Raw genomic sequence first — 21428 nt, 5'->3', positions numbered from 1 at the left:
TAATGCTTCATCATTGTCTTACCTTAGATGAAAGGTTGCTACTACTATTGCTATATTGACCATGTTGAGTATTCCTTTCACACCAAAAAAATCCTGACAACTAAGTAGTACGAATACATTTATTTATAGGTAAATACTGTGCAAACCTCCAGTATGGAACAGTCTTATACAGTACATACATACAGTACCTACAAAAATAGATCAATATACCCTTCTTGAAGTCTTCTTCTGTGTCATGTAGCTGGTAAACTGCTCCACGTTGTGTAGCTACAGTCTCAATGTTTGTTTGTAAATGAGTTCAATTACACATAATCTAATTAATTAAATATCAAAAGGCTTCAATAAAAAGCCAGCTGCAGCAGTGGTAAGAATCCTATCACTGTAAAATCTATAGAATAATCCACAACCATTATATAGAACAGTTTTTAAAAGATTGCCACCCATATATAAATGCTATATCCCACTAGGGACCTGTGAGAAGGTTTAAAGCCAGGTAGTCAGAAACATGTAACTAAAAGCCATGAGGTAATTGTGCTTCAAACTGATTTCATCATGTTCTATACATAATTTTTGTGTGGTGACCAGATTTTATTGATACCGAAACAGTGTCACAATTAGACAAATATCACTAATTATGCACTATCCTGTGTCCTGTTCATGGTCATGCATGCACCTAAGCACCTGCAAAAGCATACATCTGCCAGTTATTCTGTAAGTTATTGAACATTAAATTTGTTATAGTTACTGTGTAGTGATGGTATGGTGATAAAAGTGGTATAGTTAATATCTATTACGGCCACAGTTGTTTTGATATACTGAAGTTCTCAGTGTATAACTTACTGCACGTCAGCCATATGTAAGGCTGCTGTTATTTCCAATGATATTCCTTTGACGCTAAAGGTGTGAAAGGTTAATTGCTAATCAACAGTAATAAGGCTGCTGTTATAAGTGAGAAATGTTAATTGGTAATCAACAGAAACTACTCCACACTTATATGGCTTGTCCTCAATTACTATGAGATGCACTACACCAGCATCCACCCTCAGTTGTTCTGCTGTTGCACTAAACAAGCTATTACTAGATTATTACGTGGTAGTATAATATTTAAACAAAGTTGGAAGTAAAATGAAGTTCTCACTACCTGACTTCAATGTTGGAATGGCTGTAGAGATCAAGTTCACCTCTCCACAGAGTGACAAGGTAGTTTTCAATCTTCACAAGGATGATCAAAATTATAATCTCAACATCAGCATTAAATATGACAGTAATGAGCTCAACTTGAACACAAAAGAAGGTGGATCATGGCCATATGACAAGAAAGTTAGTGTTGGAGATCGATATGATTTCAGAAAAGGAGTACCAGTCACTGTTAAAGTTGAAGCCAAGCAAGGATATTTTGACATCTCCATCAATGGCAACCACTTGTCTAAATTTGAGTACAGGTCACCAGTCACTGATGTTACAGGAGCTGCATTCAACAGTGATGTCAAGCTGGAATCTTTTAGTATCTATTTTTGATTAACATTTTATAGACACAGAACTTTGTGTAGTCGTTTTATGCATATACGTATGTAAACAACACCGAGTTGTAGATACTGTGTGCAGTAATAGTTTATATAAAAACAAAGTGTGTAAACATGTTAATCATTATCTGCATGTATAATACTGTCAAGAGTTACTCTTGTTATCAACAAACGTAACATACATGTGCATAGTAGCTATACAAGGCAACACAGAGTAACAATTATCAATAGCTAACATCTCCAGCTATAATTACATATGCTACACTGTCAGGTATTTCCAAGCCATTTAATGGCTCAGTATCTTTTGTATAGAGATTTTGACATGTGATACAGAGTAACTCATATCACCTTGTAGATGCTTGTGCTTGTTGTGTGCTAATTAAAACACCTACACAGGGGCGTAGGGAGGGGGGGTTCCGGGGGGTTCAGGAACCCCCCTGTAAAATTTAGACTTCTGCAAGCAGGATCCTAACACACCATTTAGTGTGGCAGGACAACATGAGTGAGCAATATAGTGTAATGGCACAGCACAACAATTGATAAAACTTACATTCATCTCTCAGGGAAGGATTTACAGAGGTAACATGAGCTCTCTTCAAAACTTGTTAAAAAGATCGATATACTCTAATAGAGCAGTCAAGTATATACTCTAATAGAGCAGTCAGGTATACTCTAATAGAACAGGCATGTAAATATCCATGTCCATATGAAGTTTTTCAGACATTCCAACATTAAATGCAAAACATGACCTAATACTGCTATAGCTTTGGTGTGCAGTGTTTAAAGATATAGAGCTCCAGTAATTTATCACTTGTGTTATGCAAAATGAATTCATGCTATGCATATTTGTATAGTTATATTGTTTTGATTGTCATTTGTATCAGTGGATTCATGGCTCCTATACCACAGTGAGATATAACCATCACTTACAGATTACTATATGTGTTTCTATGTGTTATACTGTCTGTTTCCACTAAGTGACTTTATCTAGTACTACCTTCATCCCAGGCCAGGGGCACTTAATGCATCATAATTAATGTACTTTTTGCATAAAATATAGCAATTTGCTGAGTTTTGATTTATTAAAATATTGAAAGTCTCTCAGTGGCTGGGGGCTGCAGACCCCTGCTTCTAGTAACTCAATGCTGGTGCTGGAACCCCCCTTCAAAAAATCCTGGCTACGCCCCTGCTACACATAGATTTTGTACTTCATGAGTCAACATTGTTAGCAGATGTAGATGACGTTCATATAAACCATCAAGAGGCTAATAATATCTGCCAGATTTGCACACCTCCGCTGTAGTGGATGCTGTACTAAGCATACTTGTGCATGTGGTAATTTGCTAACTGATAATGCTTCAGAGCTAGCAGTGAGTTTAGTAAACATGTGCTGTAGTTGTTTCCTTGGGCCAGTGCTAAAGTACTTCATGGTCAATACATGCAGCACTTCACCCAAAACATAATGTCATATACGTAGCTATAGGGCATTACACATTTTGATGTGTACCTGCATAAAGGAAGTCTAGTACATATGTAATCCCATACACACAGCGTGGTGATATAATTCACGTGTATCAGTATGCCCATTGTACTCAGTTGAAGTTGTAATACTGAAACTAATGGAAACATCTGGTACTGTATGCATTAATTAGTGAATGATATTAGCAGCCACACAATGTAATATTGGACCACATAACAGAGATTGAGATACATTAAAATCACACAATGGTGTGTTGACTGTAAAAAAGTGGTCCATTAGTGGCATTTTGTAAGATGATCTGACTTGTGTATGGCTGCTAAGTGATGTCATTTGCTAATGCAGTGATTAAGTCTAGACGGACAATTATATTGGCGCATAATAGGATTTGCATGCACTGTGAAAGATCTCAGCCCTACATGGGAGTGATACAGAGGGTACACTAACTGTACATTATATATACTATTTATAATAGTAAAGGCTATATTATATACATATAGAACTGTAGTCTCAATTATTCCAATTTGCATGCATGTCTATCTAGCCATATCTTCATTCTAGGTATGAACACCTATAACTTAAAAATTGAAATAGAATCCCATCACTCTGACTGTCAAAAATTAATCCATTAAAGAAGCCACAGCCATTAGTTGAGTTAAGTGGAGTGGTTTTCACAGAGGAGTATTAATGTATGATTCACACTTATCTGATTTACAACCACCATGTGGAAGAATCATGGGCTGTTACATATTAAACTTGAATACTGTCACAGTGGTAACTAGGATACTGTCACAGTGGTAACTAGGATACTGTCACAGTGGTAACTAGGATACAGACTACTGCATAGAAGGATCATGATTGATCTGTTCAAGTCCCACAAAAGCTATAACATGATTAACTATAATATTTATTTATTTGTTTATTTATTTGTTTATAATATTTACTAATTTATTTATTCAATAGACATTACAAACATTACATAAAATGAAATGTAGCCTTTGATTGTGTCCATATCCAGTTACAGTCCTTGCTGTAGCCAATCATAAGGAAAGCTAACCCTTGCATTGTCTGTTACTGTAATAATTGTGGTGGGCAAGCAGCTCTGCTAGTCTGCCTTATACACTAACAGTGATGACATGATGTCTTTCAACTGTCTACGTACTTATATGCACATATGTATATGTACATGCCCACAAGGCATACAATTTCTATATCTATATGGTTAGTTATCTCAGGGATATTATGTATATACATTGTAATAACTGCTAACATGATACCATTATAGTTTGTTGTGTTGTGGAATACAAGCTAATGTGAAACATACGAAACTAGTTTGCAACTGAAGTCTTCATGAATAGTCTAGATTTCTACTTGACTGTATTTGTTAGTGTAGACAATAACTTATTGCAAGCATGCACTGTAAATTGATTGTATGACTCCTGTGGTCACCTCTAGCATGATGATCACACTTCTGAACTAAGTGAGATATACAATGTCCGATCATTCAAAGGAATTGAATGTTCAAATTATTTGTTTATATCATTTCAATCAACATCATATTACATGAGTTCATTCACTTTATTAATTTTGATTACTTATACATCAATCTACAGTAAGTACATGTTTATACAGGTGTCGTACAGACCTTCAGCACTTGTGCTGTAAAGCCGTAATAAATGAATAAATAAATAATTAATAAATACAGCCGCATCCTAAAGAATAACTATCTTAGAATTTTATCTACCCTGACTACCAATGAGTGGTAATATTGTTACTAGAGGTTGGACAATTCAAACATTTTAGGTAGACATTAAAGTTTGCCTTGTACATTTGAGGGGTGAGCTATACTGGCCATGTGCTAAATAGTTTAAACGTTCACTATTTTAATAGCTGTAATGGATCATCTAACAGGAATAATACAAGTCTGCTACTGTGTTCATCAAATTGAGGTTTCCCCTTTGTGCTACACACTGGTATATGCTGCCTCCGAGAATTTGTTCATTCTTTATTCTACCCACTCTTTAGTGATCTATTCTCCATTGTACCAGAAATAAGCCAGTAGCTAGCATGCAAAAGAGGTCACAGCAAAGGATTTCAGAAGGGGGTGTTAACATGGGAATTTATATAATGGGCAGCTAAGAAAAGTGGCAGTATCCAGAATTATTCCTAGGTGGATTCCACATTTGGCAGTGAGGTATAGATGGGGGGCAAATCCCCAGCTGCTGACAGATTTTGAACATTTACTTCTCCAACATTATTATTTCGTGGATATAAAGCTATTTTGTATAGCTACTACTGGTCATTACTTAAATGTCAATGGCTGGTCAGGTATTATAAGTGACACATTCTTCAATCAAATAGAACTTATATTATTATATTATACCTTTTTGCATCCCGTTATGAATGTTATCTAATCAAAAACAGCCAAGCTGTAAAAAAAGGTGCACCCCCCAAAAAGGCCATGGTGAAAAAAGATGTGAAATGCAAGGTGGCGGCCAAGAAATGGCTGTGATGGTAGGTTAATGGTAAAAATTTTAATAACGACACTTCAGGTGAATTTGGTGCCAAGACCAAGCGGCACAAAATTCACCTGAATTGTCGTTATTAAAATTTTTACCATTAACCTACCATCACAGCCATTTCTTGGCCGCCACCTTGGATTTCACATCTTTTTTCACCATGGCCTTTTTGGGGGCCGCACCTTTTTTTACAGCTTGGCTGTTTTTGATTAGATATCACTTCTTTTTGTATTTGTATACTGCAAAGCTGGCCAATGGCTGGCTTTGGGGTTTTTTTAACCCGTGTGTTTTTTTCTTTACCACAGGAAGAAGAAAAGAACTTAAAGAAGATTTTTAATACTTCAATTATTTTTGATTTTATTAGTAATTATACAAATTATATAAATATATTTATTACATGCCCATTATTCCCCACAGGATATTATTTTGCAGCTGATCTCTCTACTGGGTGACTTGAAATGTAGCTGAACTATCTATAAGGTGACCTCTTCTAGCTGATCTCTATACAGGGTGATTTGTTTCTAGATGAACTCTCTACAGGTGATTTGTTTGCAGCTAAACTCTCTACATGGTGGTTTCTTTGTAGCTGAACTCTCTACACGATGGTTTCTTTGTAGCTAAACTCTCTACAAGGTGACTTCTTCTAGCTGAACTCTCTACAGGGTGATCTTTTTGTAGCTGAACTCTCTACAGGGTGATTTGTTTGCAGCTGAACTCTCTACATGATGGTTTCTTTGTAGCTGAACTCTCTACAAGGTGACCTCTTCTAGCTGATCTCTCTACAGGGTGATTTGTTTCTAGCTGAACTCTCTACAGGTTATTTGTTTGCAGCTAAACTCTCTACATGGTGGTTTCTTTGTAGTTGAACTCTCTGCATGATGGTTTCTTTGTAGCTGAACTCTCTACAAGGTGACTTCTTCTAGCTGATCCCTCTACAGGGGGATTTGTTTGTAGCGGAACTCTCAACAAGTGATTTATTTGCAGCTGACCTCTTTATGTGGTGGTTTCTTTGTAGCTGAACTCACTACAAGATGACCTCTTCTAGCTGATCTCTCTCCAGGGTGATGTGTTTCTAGCTGAGCTCTCTACTGGTGATTTGTTGCAGTTAAACTCTCTACATAGTGGTTTCTTTGTAGCTGAACTCTTTACAAGGTGACTTCTTCTAGCTGAACTCTCTACAAGGTGATTTCTTTGTAGCTGAACTCTCTACATGATGGTTTCTTTGTAGCTGAACTCTCTAAAAGGTGACCTCTTCTAGCTGATCCTTCTACAGGGCTATTTGTTTGTAGTTGAATTCTCTACACGGTGATTTGTTTGAGGCTGAACTCTCTACATGGTGGATTCTTTGTAGCTGAACTCTCTACAAGGTGACCTCTTCTAGCTGATCTCTCTACAGGGTGATTTGTTTCTGGCTGAAATCTCTACAGGTTATTTGTTTGCAGCTAAACTCTCTACATGGTGGTTTCATTGTAGCTGAACTCTCTACACGATGGTTTCTTTGTAGCTGAACTCTCTACAAGGTGACTTCTTCTAGCTGATCTCTCTACAGGGTGATTTGTTTCTAACTGAACTCTCTACAGGTGATTTGTTTGCAGCTAAACTCTCTACATGGTGGTTTCTTTGTAGCTGAACTTTCTACAAGGTGACTTCTTCTAGCTGAACTCTCTCCAGGGTGATGTGTTTCTAGCTGAGCTCTCTACTGGTGATTTGTTGCAGTTAAACTCTCTACATAGTGGTTTCTTTGTAGCTGAACTCTTTACAAGGTGACTTCTTCTAGCTGAAATCTCTACAAGGTGATTTCTTTGTAGCTGAACTCTCTACATGATGGTTTCTTTGTAGCTGAACTCTCTAAAAGGTGACCTCTTCTAGCTGATCCTTCTACAGGGCGATTTGTTTGTAGTTGAATTCTCTACACGGTGATTTGTTTGAGGCTGAACTCTCTACATGGCGGATTCTTTGTAGCTGAACTCTCTACAAGGTGACCTCTTCTAGCTGATCTCTCTACAGGGTGATTTGTTTCTGGCTGAACTCTCTACAGGTTATTTGTTTGCAGCTAAACTCTCTACATGGTGGTTTCGTTGTAGCTGAACTCTCTACACGATGGTTTCTTTGTAGCTGAACTCTCTACAAGGTGACTTCTTCTAGCTGATCTCTCTACAGGGTGATTTGTTTCTAACTGAACTCTCTACAGGTGATTTGTTTGCAGCTAAACTCTCTACATGGTGGTTTCTTTGTAGCTGAACTCTCTACAACGTGATTTGTTTGCAGCTGAACTCTCTACATGATGGTTTCTTTGTAGCTGGACTCTCTACAAGGTAACCTCTTCTAGCTGATCTTTCTACAGGGTGATCTTTTTGTAGCTGAACTCTCTACAGGGTGATTTGTTTGCAGCTGAACTCTCTACATGATGGTTTCTTTGTAGCTGAACTCTCTACAAGGTGACCTCTTCTAGCTGATCTCTCTACAGGGTGATTTGTTTCTAGCTGTGTGAACTCTCTACAGGCGATATGTTTGCAGCTGAACTGTCTACATGGTGGTTTCTTTGTAGCTGAACTCTCTACAAGGTGACTTGTTTCTAGCTGATCCCTCTACAAGGTGACTTCCTCGAGCTGATCTCTCTATAGGTTGATTTGTTTGTAGCTGAACTCTCTACAGGGTGATTTGTTTGTAGCTGAACTCTCTACAGGATGGTTTCTTTGTTACTGAACTTTCTACAAGGCAACTTTTTTCTAGCTGATCTCTCTACAAGGTGACTTCCTCTAGCTGATCTCTCTATAGGGTGACTTGTATCTAGCTGAACTATCTACAGGATGATCTGTTCATAGTTGAACTCTCTACAGGTTAATTTGTTTGTAGCTGAAATCTCTTGTTTCAAACTGATCTCACTGTAGCTGAACTCTCTACAGAGTGATTTTTTTTGTAGCTGAACTGTATATAGGGTGATTTGTTTGTACCTGAACTTTCTACAGGGCGATTTGTTTATAGCTGAATGCTCTGCAGGGTGATTTGTTTGTAGTTGATCTCTCTACAGGGTTTCTTTGCAGCTGAGTTCTCTACAGGGTGACTTCTTCTAGCTGAACTCTCTCTTGTTTCTAGCTGATCTCTCTACGGAGTAACTTGTTTGTATAGCTGAACTCTTTACAGAGTAGTATTTTGGTTGCTGAACTCTCTACACGGTGACTTGTTTGTAGCAAAATTCTTTACAGAGTGACTTGGTGGTAGCTGAATTCTCTACAGAGTGACTTACTTGTAGCTGAACAATGTATAAACTATAAAGTGACTTGTCTGTACCTGACCTCTCTTCAGGGTTACTTGTTTGCAGGTGATCTCTATAGGGTAACTTGTTTGTATAGATGAACTCTTTACAGGGTAGTTTCTTCGTAGCTGAACTCTCTCCACAGTGACTTGTTTGTAGCTGAATTCTCTAGAGAGTGTAGCCGAACTCTCAACAGGGTGCATGACTTGTTTATAGCTGAACTCTCTTCTGTGTGACTTGTAATGTTCTGAATCACTACAGCGATATATTTGTAGCTGAACTCTCTATAGGGTGACTTGCTTCTTGCTGAACTGTCTATAAGATTAACTGTTTGCAGCTGAACTCCCTACAGAATAACCTGTAATGTAATAGAATTCTATAATGGAGTAAATAAATTAGCTGAATGCTCTATTAGGGTGACTGTTCTATTAGAGTATCTCGATCTCGCATTTGCTACACGGAGTTGGCTTTCAAATCATAACTCAGTGGTTTGTAATCCAATTCTTCTATCTTACTGCAAGGACTTTCAATGAAGATTATTCCAGCTATACACCGATTTTCAGCTCATTGCTCTAAGCGGTTTGCCTAGTAGGCGTAAAAACTAATACTTTTTTATTCCTTAAAATTGATCGCATAATTCTGACACAGGTTGGGTTTTGTGTCATATCTCCGTGGTCTTTATCTCGATTCCTTTCAAACCACCAAAAGGCACTCCTATGATGGTTACTCCATCTACATAGCAATTTTCAGCTCATTCCATGAAGCGGTTTACCCTGTAGGCGTGACAACAAATCGATCTTGTTTTACGCAAATAATCGGTCATAACTCCTGAATCATTCATCGGATTTGCACCAAATTTTGATGCTATGATTCGCCTTTGGACCCCCCCTCTGTGTGCCAAATTTCAAGGCGATCGGAGTACGCGTTTATGTTTTATAGCAATTTTTGCAAGTGTGCGAAAAGACGAAGAAGAAAAAAAAACGAAGAAAAAAAACGAAACTTTGGCCACTCGTATCTCGGAAATGGCTTGAGTGATTTCCTTCAAATTTGGAATGTAGACTCCCCTAGCTGGCGGGCAACTCTGCAGCAAAGTTGGTTCCAATCGGATGAGGTATCACCGAGATACAAATGTGTGAAATTGACGTTTTCTTTCTTCCTGTCAATATACTCACGGTGTGGCGCGCCGGCTTCTTGGGCCGCACGACACACTATCGTGTGTCTTGATATTAGAGTAGTTAGACTGCTCCTATTATTATAGAGTATTTCTGACTGTTTTATTATTAGAGTGTAAAGACATACCCTTTGCACTCCTTTTAAACCACTTTTGAGGAATATTCTGTTACACTGTATCTATACTAGCTATAGCTGCCCTGTCCTGTTCCCATATTCTGCATATGCCAAACTAAGGTGTTCCTGCTGAAAAACCCACAAGATAAAATTTCAGAAGGGGTTTCTGGAACCCCAGGAAGCTCCCCCCCCCCTGAATGGTTGATACAATTACCTAGTACAGTGTTAAAGCACTCAACATCCTCCACAGGAAAATGTTTGCAATCTTATTAGCCTCTGCAGCTGAGATTGAATTTGGAAATACTTTTTAGTGAAAAAATGATGTCACTGTGTTTAACTAAGTGGCTTATAAACATGAGCCACTTATAATTAAGCGTAATAATAAGAGACATCATAATTCTCTAGCACTAGCTGTCATAGAAAAGACACATCCAGTCGCTAGAAAACTGCACATCTTAAAAACAGGAGGAGGGTAGTATCAGCTACACATGATCAATATAATAGTTCTAATAGCACCAAATTAATGCAACTGCAAGTCTGCAACTACTAAATTATGTCACAAAGATTTTTTTTCAATTTAGGAAAGGGAAATTCTCCCCTTTAGAATCACATGTGGTGAATATACGCTGTGATTATTACTTGCATTGCTAGCACAATTAAAATTCAAACCAATTCTACTTGTATATTACTGCATTTGAAGGCACACATAACAATATTATAATTATATAAAGTTCTTTATCAACATAAGCTACATAAATTAGGAAGATTTATATAACTGAAGCATGGCCATGGGACATGATTAAGCAAGGGGTGCAACTCACTGGAACTGCAACCTTGTTAATTTAATGCATTAAAAATTCACTTTAAGAAGTTAAGCTTACTGTTTCAGTAATTCAACCAAGCCTGTAGCTACAAATTAAATACTCTAGTTCAATGATGAATGTTCTATTAGAGTATTTTTCAATCCAAGTACTGGGAAACTTTGAAGATTATATATGCACAGAAAGCTAAATTGACAGTTGCTACTAACAAAAATTCATGATAATATAAAGAGGGAGAGCTTCCTCTGTATGAACTCTTGCTACTAAGGTAATTATCTAATGTGTGCACAATGCTGGGTAATTTGTTCCACATGTGGAATATACTCCTACATTAATAATATTGATATTAGCCATTCCCCTAGCTCTTTCCATCCTTTCATTGCCCATAAAAGTATGTAATTGCATCTGTACTGCACAGCTTCTATATAGCCACTTCCTCAAATCCTAACTTGCACAATCCATCAATCACCTTCTGTCATACACAACTAAATATGCCTAAAATTTGTATTTTATTGCTTGCATTAAAACGCTCACTTGATAGTAAATAAATTTATAATAATCAGATTTACAAACAAATATTGCACAAACTACGTAACTAGAATGAAAATTCAATTGATATATTGTACAAATGGTGTTCTAGGAACACAGATAACATTAATGGTGGATTACATTGTAAATGTAAAAAAATAATAAGAAAATCTTCAGTCATGAATCCGATGTACTCCCTTGTCTAGAGCAATCATCTGTATGTGGAGTAAATGTACATGTTAACATTTAGTTATTTGGGGACCATCTATATAGAAATATGTGACCCGCTGAGCAAAACCAGTCATTTTTGCACATTCCTCAAATTCCAATTTATTGCTTTTCTGTTATCTATAGTAACAAAGGAGTGGACAGCCAAAGTTTTAGCCTTTTGTGATGAATAGTCTCGGAGTTGTAGTGCTAGACAGTTGGAATAAATTTGTACAGCAACAATACGGCAAATAAACTACAGGAGTTTATTTACCCGATCATAACTCATGACTGAAACAAGCTATGAAGGCTCAGTCTGTTCACCATGAACCGGAACATCGATCAAAGTATAGTGCTCTCCATGCAGACAAAGAAGAAGGCCATTTCAACAATGAAATGACAACGGTAAACTTTATTTCTACTGCATCATAAATAAGTGCCCACAACTCACGTGCTGTATGCTGTACGAACATGAAACAAAAGATTTTCTTACTTCCCTTGAACAGGAGAATCTGAAGGTGTATAGATTTGATTGATTTGAGCTTTTTTTTTATAGTACATACTGAAGTGATTAAAACCTGTGTATGTAGCATGCGTCCAGTTCATTTCAATAGCAAGATAGAATTTAGCGAAAACAGCTGGTTTTCATTCAACAGGTCATATATACCTTATAACACGAATATTCAATGAAGGAAAATTTGAACTCTGATGAATCAAATGGTTCAATGGTGTGTGAGAGGATACACTACATACAAAATTTTGAGAGGGAAAATTTTGACAAACTGCAGTACAAATCATCACATTTCTCAAAACTTTCCCTGTTAAATGCACAATACTAATAAACATCTTTTGCTAAATGCATGGATAAAGCAAGTGTGTTTTATTTTATATAGACCAACATTAATCCATTCTTGTTGGCTGCCAACACAATAAAAATTGGAACTGACCGTTTAATCAGAGTACTTGACAAGTGTACGTTTTATTAGAGTAGCTGAACACATTGTGTATAATATCCCTCGCATGCAAAAGTTGACATTTACTCAGTGAAAAGGTAATTACACTAAATCATGTACAGTTGGGATAAACAAACATATTAATCACACCGTTACTCACAGAAAGGACTGGCACTGTGGTTGTCTTTGCTCTGGACCGTGATTGAAAGTGGTCGTGAAACTGTCTGGCCAGGCTGTCATTGTTGCTACCACAGAAACGGTCCACCATGTTATTATTATCCTGAAGGTAATGGAACAACATAAACAAGTAACAAGGACACAACAACTCCACAAATATGTTAAGCTGTCAAAACTGCTAATCTTAAATATTGGTCAATACTTTAGTCAATTTGCCATGATTGTACAACACGTAAGAGTCACATAATCATATAACTACAACATACATACATTTTGCTTGTACACACTTACTGTACTATACAGATATACACAACACAAACAGTGCTTGACTAATGGTCAGACATTCCTATGGAACTCATCAAAGTATGTTCCATTTTGGATGGACGCAATGTCCAATCACAATATACTTGTACTCACTGTTGGTAAAAAAAATTCACCCATGTGTAACAAACAGACTGGACAGCATTTCAAGGTAAAAAAATTCTATGCCTGGACAAATTTACAAATGTCTGATCAAATATAGTTACTATGTCCTAACGTGTCCAATTTTTTCAAGTATTTCAAGCACGCACATAAAAATCTCCAGCACACAGCTATTGCTACCCAGTGAGCCACCACTGGGATGCCTGTGCACAACCCAGGCACTTGAGCCTTGAGCAGGCAAATCCTCCTGGGGCAGGACTAGCAACTAGTGCATAATGAATGTACTGCATTTGTCCAATGGTTCGAAGGGTGCATTATTCGAATGACATAAGTGAAGTTCGAATTTTACGCATGCACAATCTCGTTATGTTAGCAAGCAAAAGACTGTAAGAATCTGGCTGCTCATCACGCCATGAATAATTTTTGTCATGAGCAGCAGTTACGTTTGAGACACTATAAAGTAATGGAAGGTGGTGTCTGACAAGTTAATTAGCTCACACCATGAGTGGCCACGCCCACTGTTAATTGCAAAATGCAGTTGGGACAAGTTGTAGAGCAAGAATATTCGACAGCTGTGTACTACTGTAAGGTCTTTTAGCAGCAGCTACATATCATTTTGTGTTTTCTCCAGATACTATATCATGTTAAACAGACAAATTTGAATAGTACTGTCAACGCGAGAAATTCCATTTGCAAAAGGGAGCCAAAACAACAACTATTGTTTAATGGATTAAGCTACAATACACTCAAAATTATGCCACCTACATAATATGTAGCTAACTGTACATACAATATTCATCAAAGCTTCAAATGTTGCATTCAAACCTTTGAAACATATTCATTTATGTACTACTAGGAACCCACAGAGACTGTCCAGGTCTCATTGAGAATCCACAACGACCCCAACACTGTAGTAACACACACATACACGCACGCACACACACTACACACGCACGCACGTACACACTACACAGGCACACACACACTACACACACACGCACGCGTACTACACACTACACACACTACACACACCCTAAGCCATGGATGTCTTAACATCTCTTCAGCAGAACATCTTTTGTTAGGAGAGTATCGTAGCAGAATTGAGACCAAGTCCTTTGCCTCAGCTGAAATAGAGTCCCAGAAAGGAGAGAAGAAAGTATATCCACCCTTTTTGATATTGTCATAGATCACTGCTTTACTGCTCCTCTGACTGTAGGAGGAAGACAAGATAACGGATAATGGAGTAGAAAGGTTTATAATAGCTAACCTTCCAAATGGCGGATAGCCGCACAAGAGGATGTAACAAATGACGCCACAGGCCCAAATGTCCACTTTCAAACCATATCTGCCAGATAGAAAATAACTAGTTTATGATATGCTGTGTGTACAACTCAGACAAAGTGTGGTACATGTACGTATACGTAGTGTTAGTGTACAAGCAGATCAGTTATAACAAAACTTCAATACTTTCAACACCTTCCAACCATAGTAGTTGTTCTGATTAGTAAGGTGTCCAGGTCTCAATGTTTGTATACTAAAATGAATGGGACCATGGACAGGAGTCGTAATTATCAAGGCATCCTTATTAGTGAAGTGTCCTGATTTCAGCGGTGTATGCCAATACGACACAAATGGGACCATGGACAAATGTTCTGATTATCAGGTGTCCTGATTTCAAAATGTGTGTACGCTAATAGAATTCAAAATGTGTGTACGCTAATAGAATTGGGACCATGGATAAGAGCCCTGGTGTCCTTATTAGTGAGGTGTCCCAAAATATCCTTGTTTATGTATACATGTACTTGGTCAATGACAATTATATCCATTTTCCTGGTACTACACAGATCATCACTACTCACCCAGTCTCCAGTAACATTTCAGGAGCACAGTAGGATGGGGTACCACACAGCAGGGACAGTGGTTCTGTGACAACCATGGCCAGACCAAAATCACCGAGTTTAAGACTGTGGGAGCCATCTGCATTGACAGCAATCTGTACAGAAGATATACAACACAGTAAGCTTTCATGACAGACACATAAATACATTTGCAAGCAAAAAATGGGAAACAACTTCACAGAAATTTAACTCAATGTATGTAGATTTCTACAGTAAATAATTTAAGCATCCAAGGTGTTCTACTGTAAGTTTCCAGGATCACTACACATTGGTTTACTAAGTGTCTGGATTATTGCAGAACAGGTTCTACTGATTGTGATTCCAAATTTATACTTTTTGTATACTGGAATTTTAAGCCTGACAATAGCCGAATAGCTCACAGCACATACTGCTTGTCTGTGCTTGCCTATGGATCTATAGCCACGTGCATACATATATTGTCACAGGTGTGTTTTGAGTAACTGAGGTCACCCAGCTATGACAGGTGTCCACACACCTAAGGTTAAAGAGTGGTCTAATTGTAGTGGTCTGATAGACCATGAAACTCTTATTACCACAAAAATCCACAGACTTTTTTGACTACCACATAGCAAACAGGACTGTATTATTGATTCTTAATGCAAAATTTCCGAACATGTAGCTAAACTACAATGAAAGCAGTGGTTTACCACTTGCCAAATTAAACTTACATTCATACTACTGTAAATAGAAATACCGTCAAGATGTTTACAGAGGCAAAGAGGTGATTTACATAATATGTACAAAGCAATGACAAAAGAAATGTGGGCATACTACAGATACCTCATAACTCACAAATAAATTCTCTGGTTTAATGTCGCGGTGGACAATTTTTTTGCCATGCAAATACAGGAGGGCGTGTCCCAGATCTCTGGTGATCCTCTTACAAGTTGCCTCAGTGAAATGATGACAGTGGACAATTGCATCAAACAGGTCACCACCCTAAGGAAAACAATATGCAACTTCAGAGTACACAGCCAAAAATAGTAATTATATTTGGAAATTGTAGAGGTCTGGCGTGTCTTAACTAGCCCAACTTGAAAGTCCCCAATTGTGTAAACCATAGTCTAATCCATTACTCAAGCAAAACTTTGTACCACATAAGAACTACACTACTCTAGACTATGCAATTTTAACAAGCTCCACCTAAACAAACAGTAGTCATGGTAACAACACCACAATATACAGACCACGAGACATGACTACATCCTGTGGTACACACTAGCAGTGTGTGTAGTTGTGGCATGTAGGTCACACCTGTGTGACAGGATGACCACACTCCTACTGGTTGTGATAAGCGATGCTGGTACAATAACCATGATGTAGTTTTGTATTTAGCACAACCAACAGTGACACAAAGCAGCAGATATGCTAGTCATACAAAGGGATGGTACCATAGAAATTAATCCACCACAATCTATAAGAGCTGATAAATGGCTTAGAATAAGCTAAAATGGAAGTTCTACTACACAGGTGTGCACTTGGTAAGAGTCACAGTTGGTTAAGTCCTCCTGGGCCCAGTATCCCATTATGGCCGTACCATATCTTATACACCATACTCCACACACCTGTACTAACTCCATTACTAGAGTAATATCATCATCATTGTCAAAATCTTCAATCAGTTTAATGATATTCGGGTGGTTGACACATTTCATGATACGCAGTTCATTCTCTACAATGTCCTCATGACCGAAAACCTTTGCTCGGCTAATCATCTTCAAAGCTACCTCTTTTCTTGACGTCTTGTTTATACCACTCCACACTATAGCAAATCGTCCCTCACCCAAAATGCTGCCTCTGTCGTAAACATCTTCCAGTCTGCGTGTAAATGAGTTTGTTGGTAGTTGGTCAGAGTTATGTAAGCTGTCATCCACAACTGATTCAGCTTGTTGATGGTCTGTAGCTACAACACAGATAGCAGAGTAATACATGTAATGAGAAGTACTGCACAAAACCTACTAGTTTATGGACTCAGATGTGCACACTTATAGTCATACTTGACACACATCACAATAACACATATTATACATACGACTATACACGTGTACTCCACATATTTTAATAATAATATTGTACATTTAGTGCTACTTACAACCAGCCTGCACTCCAACAGTTCTGGTGACCTTATCAGGTTGGTAATACTCCAGGGGCACTCTGGGCAACATCTCAATGGTCTGAATACCACCAATAGATATGCTGCTGGAGTTAGGGGTGTCTGGAACAGCCACTGGATATCCATAATACTGGCCTGAAATACAGGGAAGGTTTACCATACATCCTGTATATATGACCTTATTACTATCAATCTCTCCTTACAAACTGTGGTTAAAATATCCCTTAAAAAATGAACCAGTATTAAAGGACACCCTGTATTATGTAGTGACCCTTTTATAAAGGACATCTATCTAAGTTCCAAATCAACAGTATTAGTAGCTTATACACCACAGAGAACAAAATTCAAATTCTCAGTGTTAGAGGGGTTCCACTCTCATATGAAATATACATATAATTTGTATAAGTTCCAGACCTGATTTCATGGAGGGAGTACTGATGAAGTTACGGAGTCTAGAGTTGACTGTTCCAAACCCTGACACCATACTAGTCTCATCACTCTCCGTTGACTTTGACAGCTCTTCACTGTCCAAGCTGAACCCTCGTGGCCTCCTTACAAAGTTTCCTGGTTGAGAAGTACTTGATGAGTCTTCACTGAGCTGTCTAGAATGGTTTGGAATGTGATTTGAAGTATGTGAAACAGAATTATGAGGTGTGAGAGTTGAGTGTAATGTTGTATGCTCCAGAGGAAACCGAACAGTTTTTGATGGTTTAGAATGATTTAAATTCTGGTTTGGGAAATCTTTTGCAACTCTGCCGTCTACAATGACACGGCTTTTAACACAGTTTGTCACATCTTCAGTTTCGACTTCTGTGCTATCCGGAGAAGTTGATGTACTGGCACTAAGTTTTCTTCTCCGCCTGTGATGGGGCTTGTTCTTACCTGAAAGATTAACAGACAGCGAATAATCAACATGAATCAATGTGCCTGGAGTAAATAAAACATTCTTCTAAATCACAGTTATACGCATCCCAAAAAGAAGCAAAGTCACTTAAACTAATGATGATAACCACTAGCCTTTTACCATACCAACGATTTTGTTTCTCCAAAATTCTCACACCAAGAATATAGCACTTGGCATACATGTACATAGCTACATATACGGTACTTCCCAAGCGCAACATCGCACTCACTCGCATGCACAACTTTGCTTGAGATTCTAAAAATCGCTAATTAAGGGGCGTGGCAACTATTTTGCTTGCAGTTCTCGTGAGTGACAGCTGCCATGCGAATGAAACAGTTGTTCACGCCCCTTAATTAGCAATATTTTAAATCTTGCAAAATTGCACGTGCAACCAAGTGAACGTTGCACTTGGGCAGTACCATACTAACTATATATACCAATGTGCGGTATATACTGTAGTACTACACATAATATATACACACATACAGACAGAATACACTCTCTTACTATTAATTCCAGTCACAAATTCATCAATATTAAATGGTTCACTGCCCACAGCAATGAACAGGTCTCCTCCCTGAAATAACTGTGACATGCTCTGCACCTAATAATACACACACAATGTAGTCAACTGTTCTCTCTATCTTGTACCGTATGCATGTATGGGATACAGGTACAGTTGCATAGCAACTGATATTATGGGGATGTTGTCACGTACACTGAAAACACACGTTTTTGTTGTACTTCTTGTGGATTTAGCTTTGTATCTCCCAAATTGCGTACCGCTGTTAAAAGAACCTTGATGTACAAACCTTGGCCCAGGTCTTCGATGATTAATCAGCCAACCAGAACACTCCTCACTTGTCTTCACAAAGTAATGCATTTTTGCATCCTTTTCTTTGTGCGATCATATCTCCAAAACAGTTGGTTCCATCAACAAAAACTAACCGTCATCTTGTCGAGTATGTATGACATGGAGAATCCATTGAACTTTATCCTAAGTCCATACACTATAGTGTGCAGAAGTCATGACCGTGCATATTTCAATAAAAATTATGCGTTTTAAAACTGAATCATCTTCTTGAAAACTGGTTTGTTTACCCCTTTCCTCTTCACCCACACGCTTAAACCTACATATCATTCAATTCTCCACTCATCAAGGAATTCATTAAACTTCACCCCACCCCTGAATCTCAAAGTATGCAGAAGTTACATTAAGTAATGTAATTTGTGTATTGACCAAATCTTTATGGGCTTAAAGGGTCCTTGGAATGCAAACAATATGATTTGTTCTTACAAACATTTTGTATTGATCTGAAGTTTTGATCTTGATTTAGATCAACATTTCAGGCATAAGATAATTGTTTTCGTGCAATAATCAGAAATGATGATGGAGGCTTAATTTATTTGGTTTTCACAAGTATACTACAGAGAGACAAAATAGCTTTGTGGTCACCGTGGTTTCATTTAGGCTCATCGCATCCACTAGTAACTTCATGCAACATACAATACAAAGCAACAATATTTTGCTAACTACAAAATGCTTAGGGGAAGCACGGAGGATTCTATCAGTACACAAATTATTACTTGCTAATTTCAATAAAACAAAATATATAAATCCTATGTATGGAACTTCAATTCTAGCAATAAAAATAAATAAAAAACTCTCAAGTAGAAATGACATCAGCACCTAGTTCTTTGGAAATTATATTTTACAACACCCACTTCCTTCCTATCACCTTTGTCCCCAGAATTACATTATTTTTTTTATTACATCATATTACATATGGACAGTGATGATGCAACTAAGAGCCACAGGGAAACAAAATTGTGACTGGATCTACGAAAACTGTTCTTATCGCCCAAGACAGGAAGTTGATTTTTTCACACAAACACAAAGCTTAATGAATGCACTATCAAGTTTCACTGCCACAGTCGACCAGAGTAAAGTGGTCTGCTTTTGCTGGCTGCTTTGTTAAAGCACAGTGGCGAGCCGTACGAGTGGTCTGGGGTCTTGATGGAGCCCTGGCCAACCAGGAGATGGCTATGTGTGGCTGTACAGCTCTGTGGTGCTGGACAATGACCTGTGCTGTACATTTCTTTTCATTTTAGCCAGTTCTGAGCCCTGAATGGCCCATAACTTGGCCTAATTCATCCCAACACGTTTCTTTTCAATTTTTGAACACCATCTTGCCCGCCTTCCAGGGCCCCCCGCCTCCCACCCTTCTGGAGCTTGCCTGATACAGACAACCTCGGTTTAAAAACTATATAAAACTTAGCTGTTGACTACTTCTTCAGTGGATGATCAGGAAGGTAAGAAATTGTTGTGAAATGTGTGAAAATTTGGTATGCGTAGCTACCACCATTGGCCAGCTACAACACTCTGAATATTTAAAACGACATTTCTCGATACTTTTAAATGGGCGATAAGACCGGTTTTCCCAGAGACAGTCACAATTTATTGTACTACACAAACGTTTTGCACTGACCTCTACTCCATTCATCATGAAGAGTTTCTTAACAGGGTTGGACTTGCTGTCAAATAATTGTACAATGCTTTGTAAGAGGTACTCCCAGCTTGGCGTGGTCTGTTGATTCACAAGCACTTTGTTCTTCTCTCTTGGTGGAGGACCATTCCTCACAACTGTAATAACCTTCGGAGGTGGTAAAGATGTCATAGATGAGGCTACTGATTTCACACTAGCAATGGAGTCCCCTGTGTAGGTGCGTCGCAGTGGATGGTAGGCATGATGTTTTATCAGCTTATCTTGTTGGACAGGTTTTATGGCTGTAGACCAGTTGCTTGGTGATTTTACTTTGTTGTAATCAATTTTTGCCAGCCCATGTTTTGAAGAGCACACGTACGTCTTTCCATGCTCCAACTGGTCGATAGTTTCAATCCTGCTACCACCTTGCGGAGTTAAAATACTCCGTACACCGTATGGTAGAGAGATTATGTCTGTTAACTCGTTCAGTAAAGCGTCCAAATTGCGGTGTCTTTGCGGAGAAATCGTGAATTGGACTCCTCCAAAGAACTTGTCTCCATTCTTGACAAATTTCACTTTCTTAGTGTTGGAGGATTTTGGAAATGAATTCGTCTTGCGCCTCCCAGGAAGTCCGTCTGAAGAATCCCTACGATATCGGAATAGCGAATCGTCATCGCTCATTGCTGCACATGAGTACACTTCCATTCAGCAAACTGCAAGATAAGTCCAGCACAGAGAACCTGTTAGCTACAACCATAGCAGAGATACATTTAGTTTATGAAGTAGCTGAGTAGCTATAAAATGTTAAATATATCAACAACATACATCCCAGCTT

At 38.1% G+C, this 21428-nt stretch overlaps 4 protein-coding genes across 4 annotated transcripts in view; 3 read left to right on the top strand and 1 right to left on the bottom strand.

Annotated features, from left to right (window-relative positions):
• LOC136245727 (sigma intracellular receptor 2-like) overlaps positions 1–21428 on the top strand; it is a 209173-nt gene that overhangs the window by 171888 nt on the left and 15857 nt on the right. The gene's annotated exons all lie outside the window — the stretch shown is intronic.
• The window catches only part of LOC136245719 (E3 ubiquitin-protein ligase TRIM71-like), a 100946-nt gene continuing 79890 nt past the window's right edge, over positions 373–21428 (top strand). Inside the window, exon 1 of the mRNA XM_066037203.1 lies at positions 373–379. The gene's annotated coding sequence lies outside the window, so the exon portion shown is untranslated. The remainder of the gene's footprint in view (positions 380–21428) is intronic.
• Positions 1126–1518, top strand: LOC136245237 (32 kDa beta-galactoside-binding lectin lec-3-like). Its single transcript, XM_066036727.1, has one exon. The coding sequence runs from the start codon at positions 1126–1128 to the stop codon at positions 1516–1518; it is 393 nt and encodes a 130-aa protein (XP_065892799.1).
• Positions 11433–21418, bottom strand: LOC136245718 (serine/threonine-protein kinase DCLK1-like). The gene is made up of 11 exons (XM_066037202.1): positions 20597–21418; positions 18615–18711; positions 17618–18085; positions 17183–17338; positions 16656–16993; positions 15883–16029; positions 15031–15164; positions 14439–14516; positions 14204–14381; positions 12732–12851; positions 11433–11626 (listed from the first exon to the last, which is right to left on the bottom strand). Exons 1-11 carry the CDS (start codon positions 21296–21298, stop codon positions 11585–11587), a joined length of 2460 nt encoding a protein of 819 aa, XP_065893274.1. The 5' UTR covers positions 21299–21418; the 3' UTR covers positions 11433–11584.

This window comes from Dysidea avara, chromosome 15 (genome assembly GCF_963678975.1).
Source record: "Dysidea avara chromosome 15, odDysAvar1.4, whole genome shotgun sequence".
NCBI classification, from domain to species: domain Eukaryota; kingdom Metazoa; phylum Porifera; class Demospongiae; order Dictyoceratida; family Dysideidae; genus Dysidea; species Dysidea avara.
This window is presented reverse-complemented; position numbering and strand designations above follow the sequence as displayed.

Bases quoted from the DNA above. Each gene is read 5' to 3' on its own strand.
- LOC136245237 (XM_066036727.1), top strand. From the start codon at position 1,126: ATGAAGTTCTCACTACCTGACTTCAATGTTGGAATGGCTGTAGAGATC.
- LOC136245718 (XM_066037202.1), bottom strand. From the start codon at position 21,298: ATGGAAGTGTACTCATGTGCAGCAATGAGCGATGACGATTCGCTATTC. The intron at 18,086-18,614 runs GTAAGAGAGTGT...TTAATCTTTCAG, and splicing joins ATTTGTGACTGGAATTAATA to GTAAGAACAAGCCCCATCAC. The intron at 14,517-15,030 runs GTGAGTAGTGAT...TCTATCTGGCAG, and splicing joins GAAATGTTACTGGAGACTGG to ATATGGTTTGAAAGTGGACA.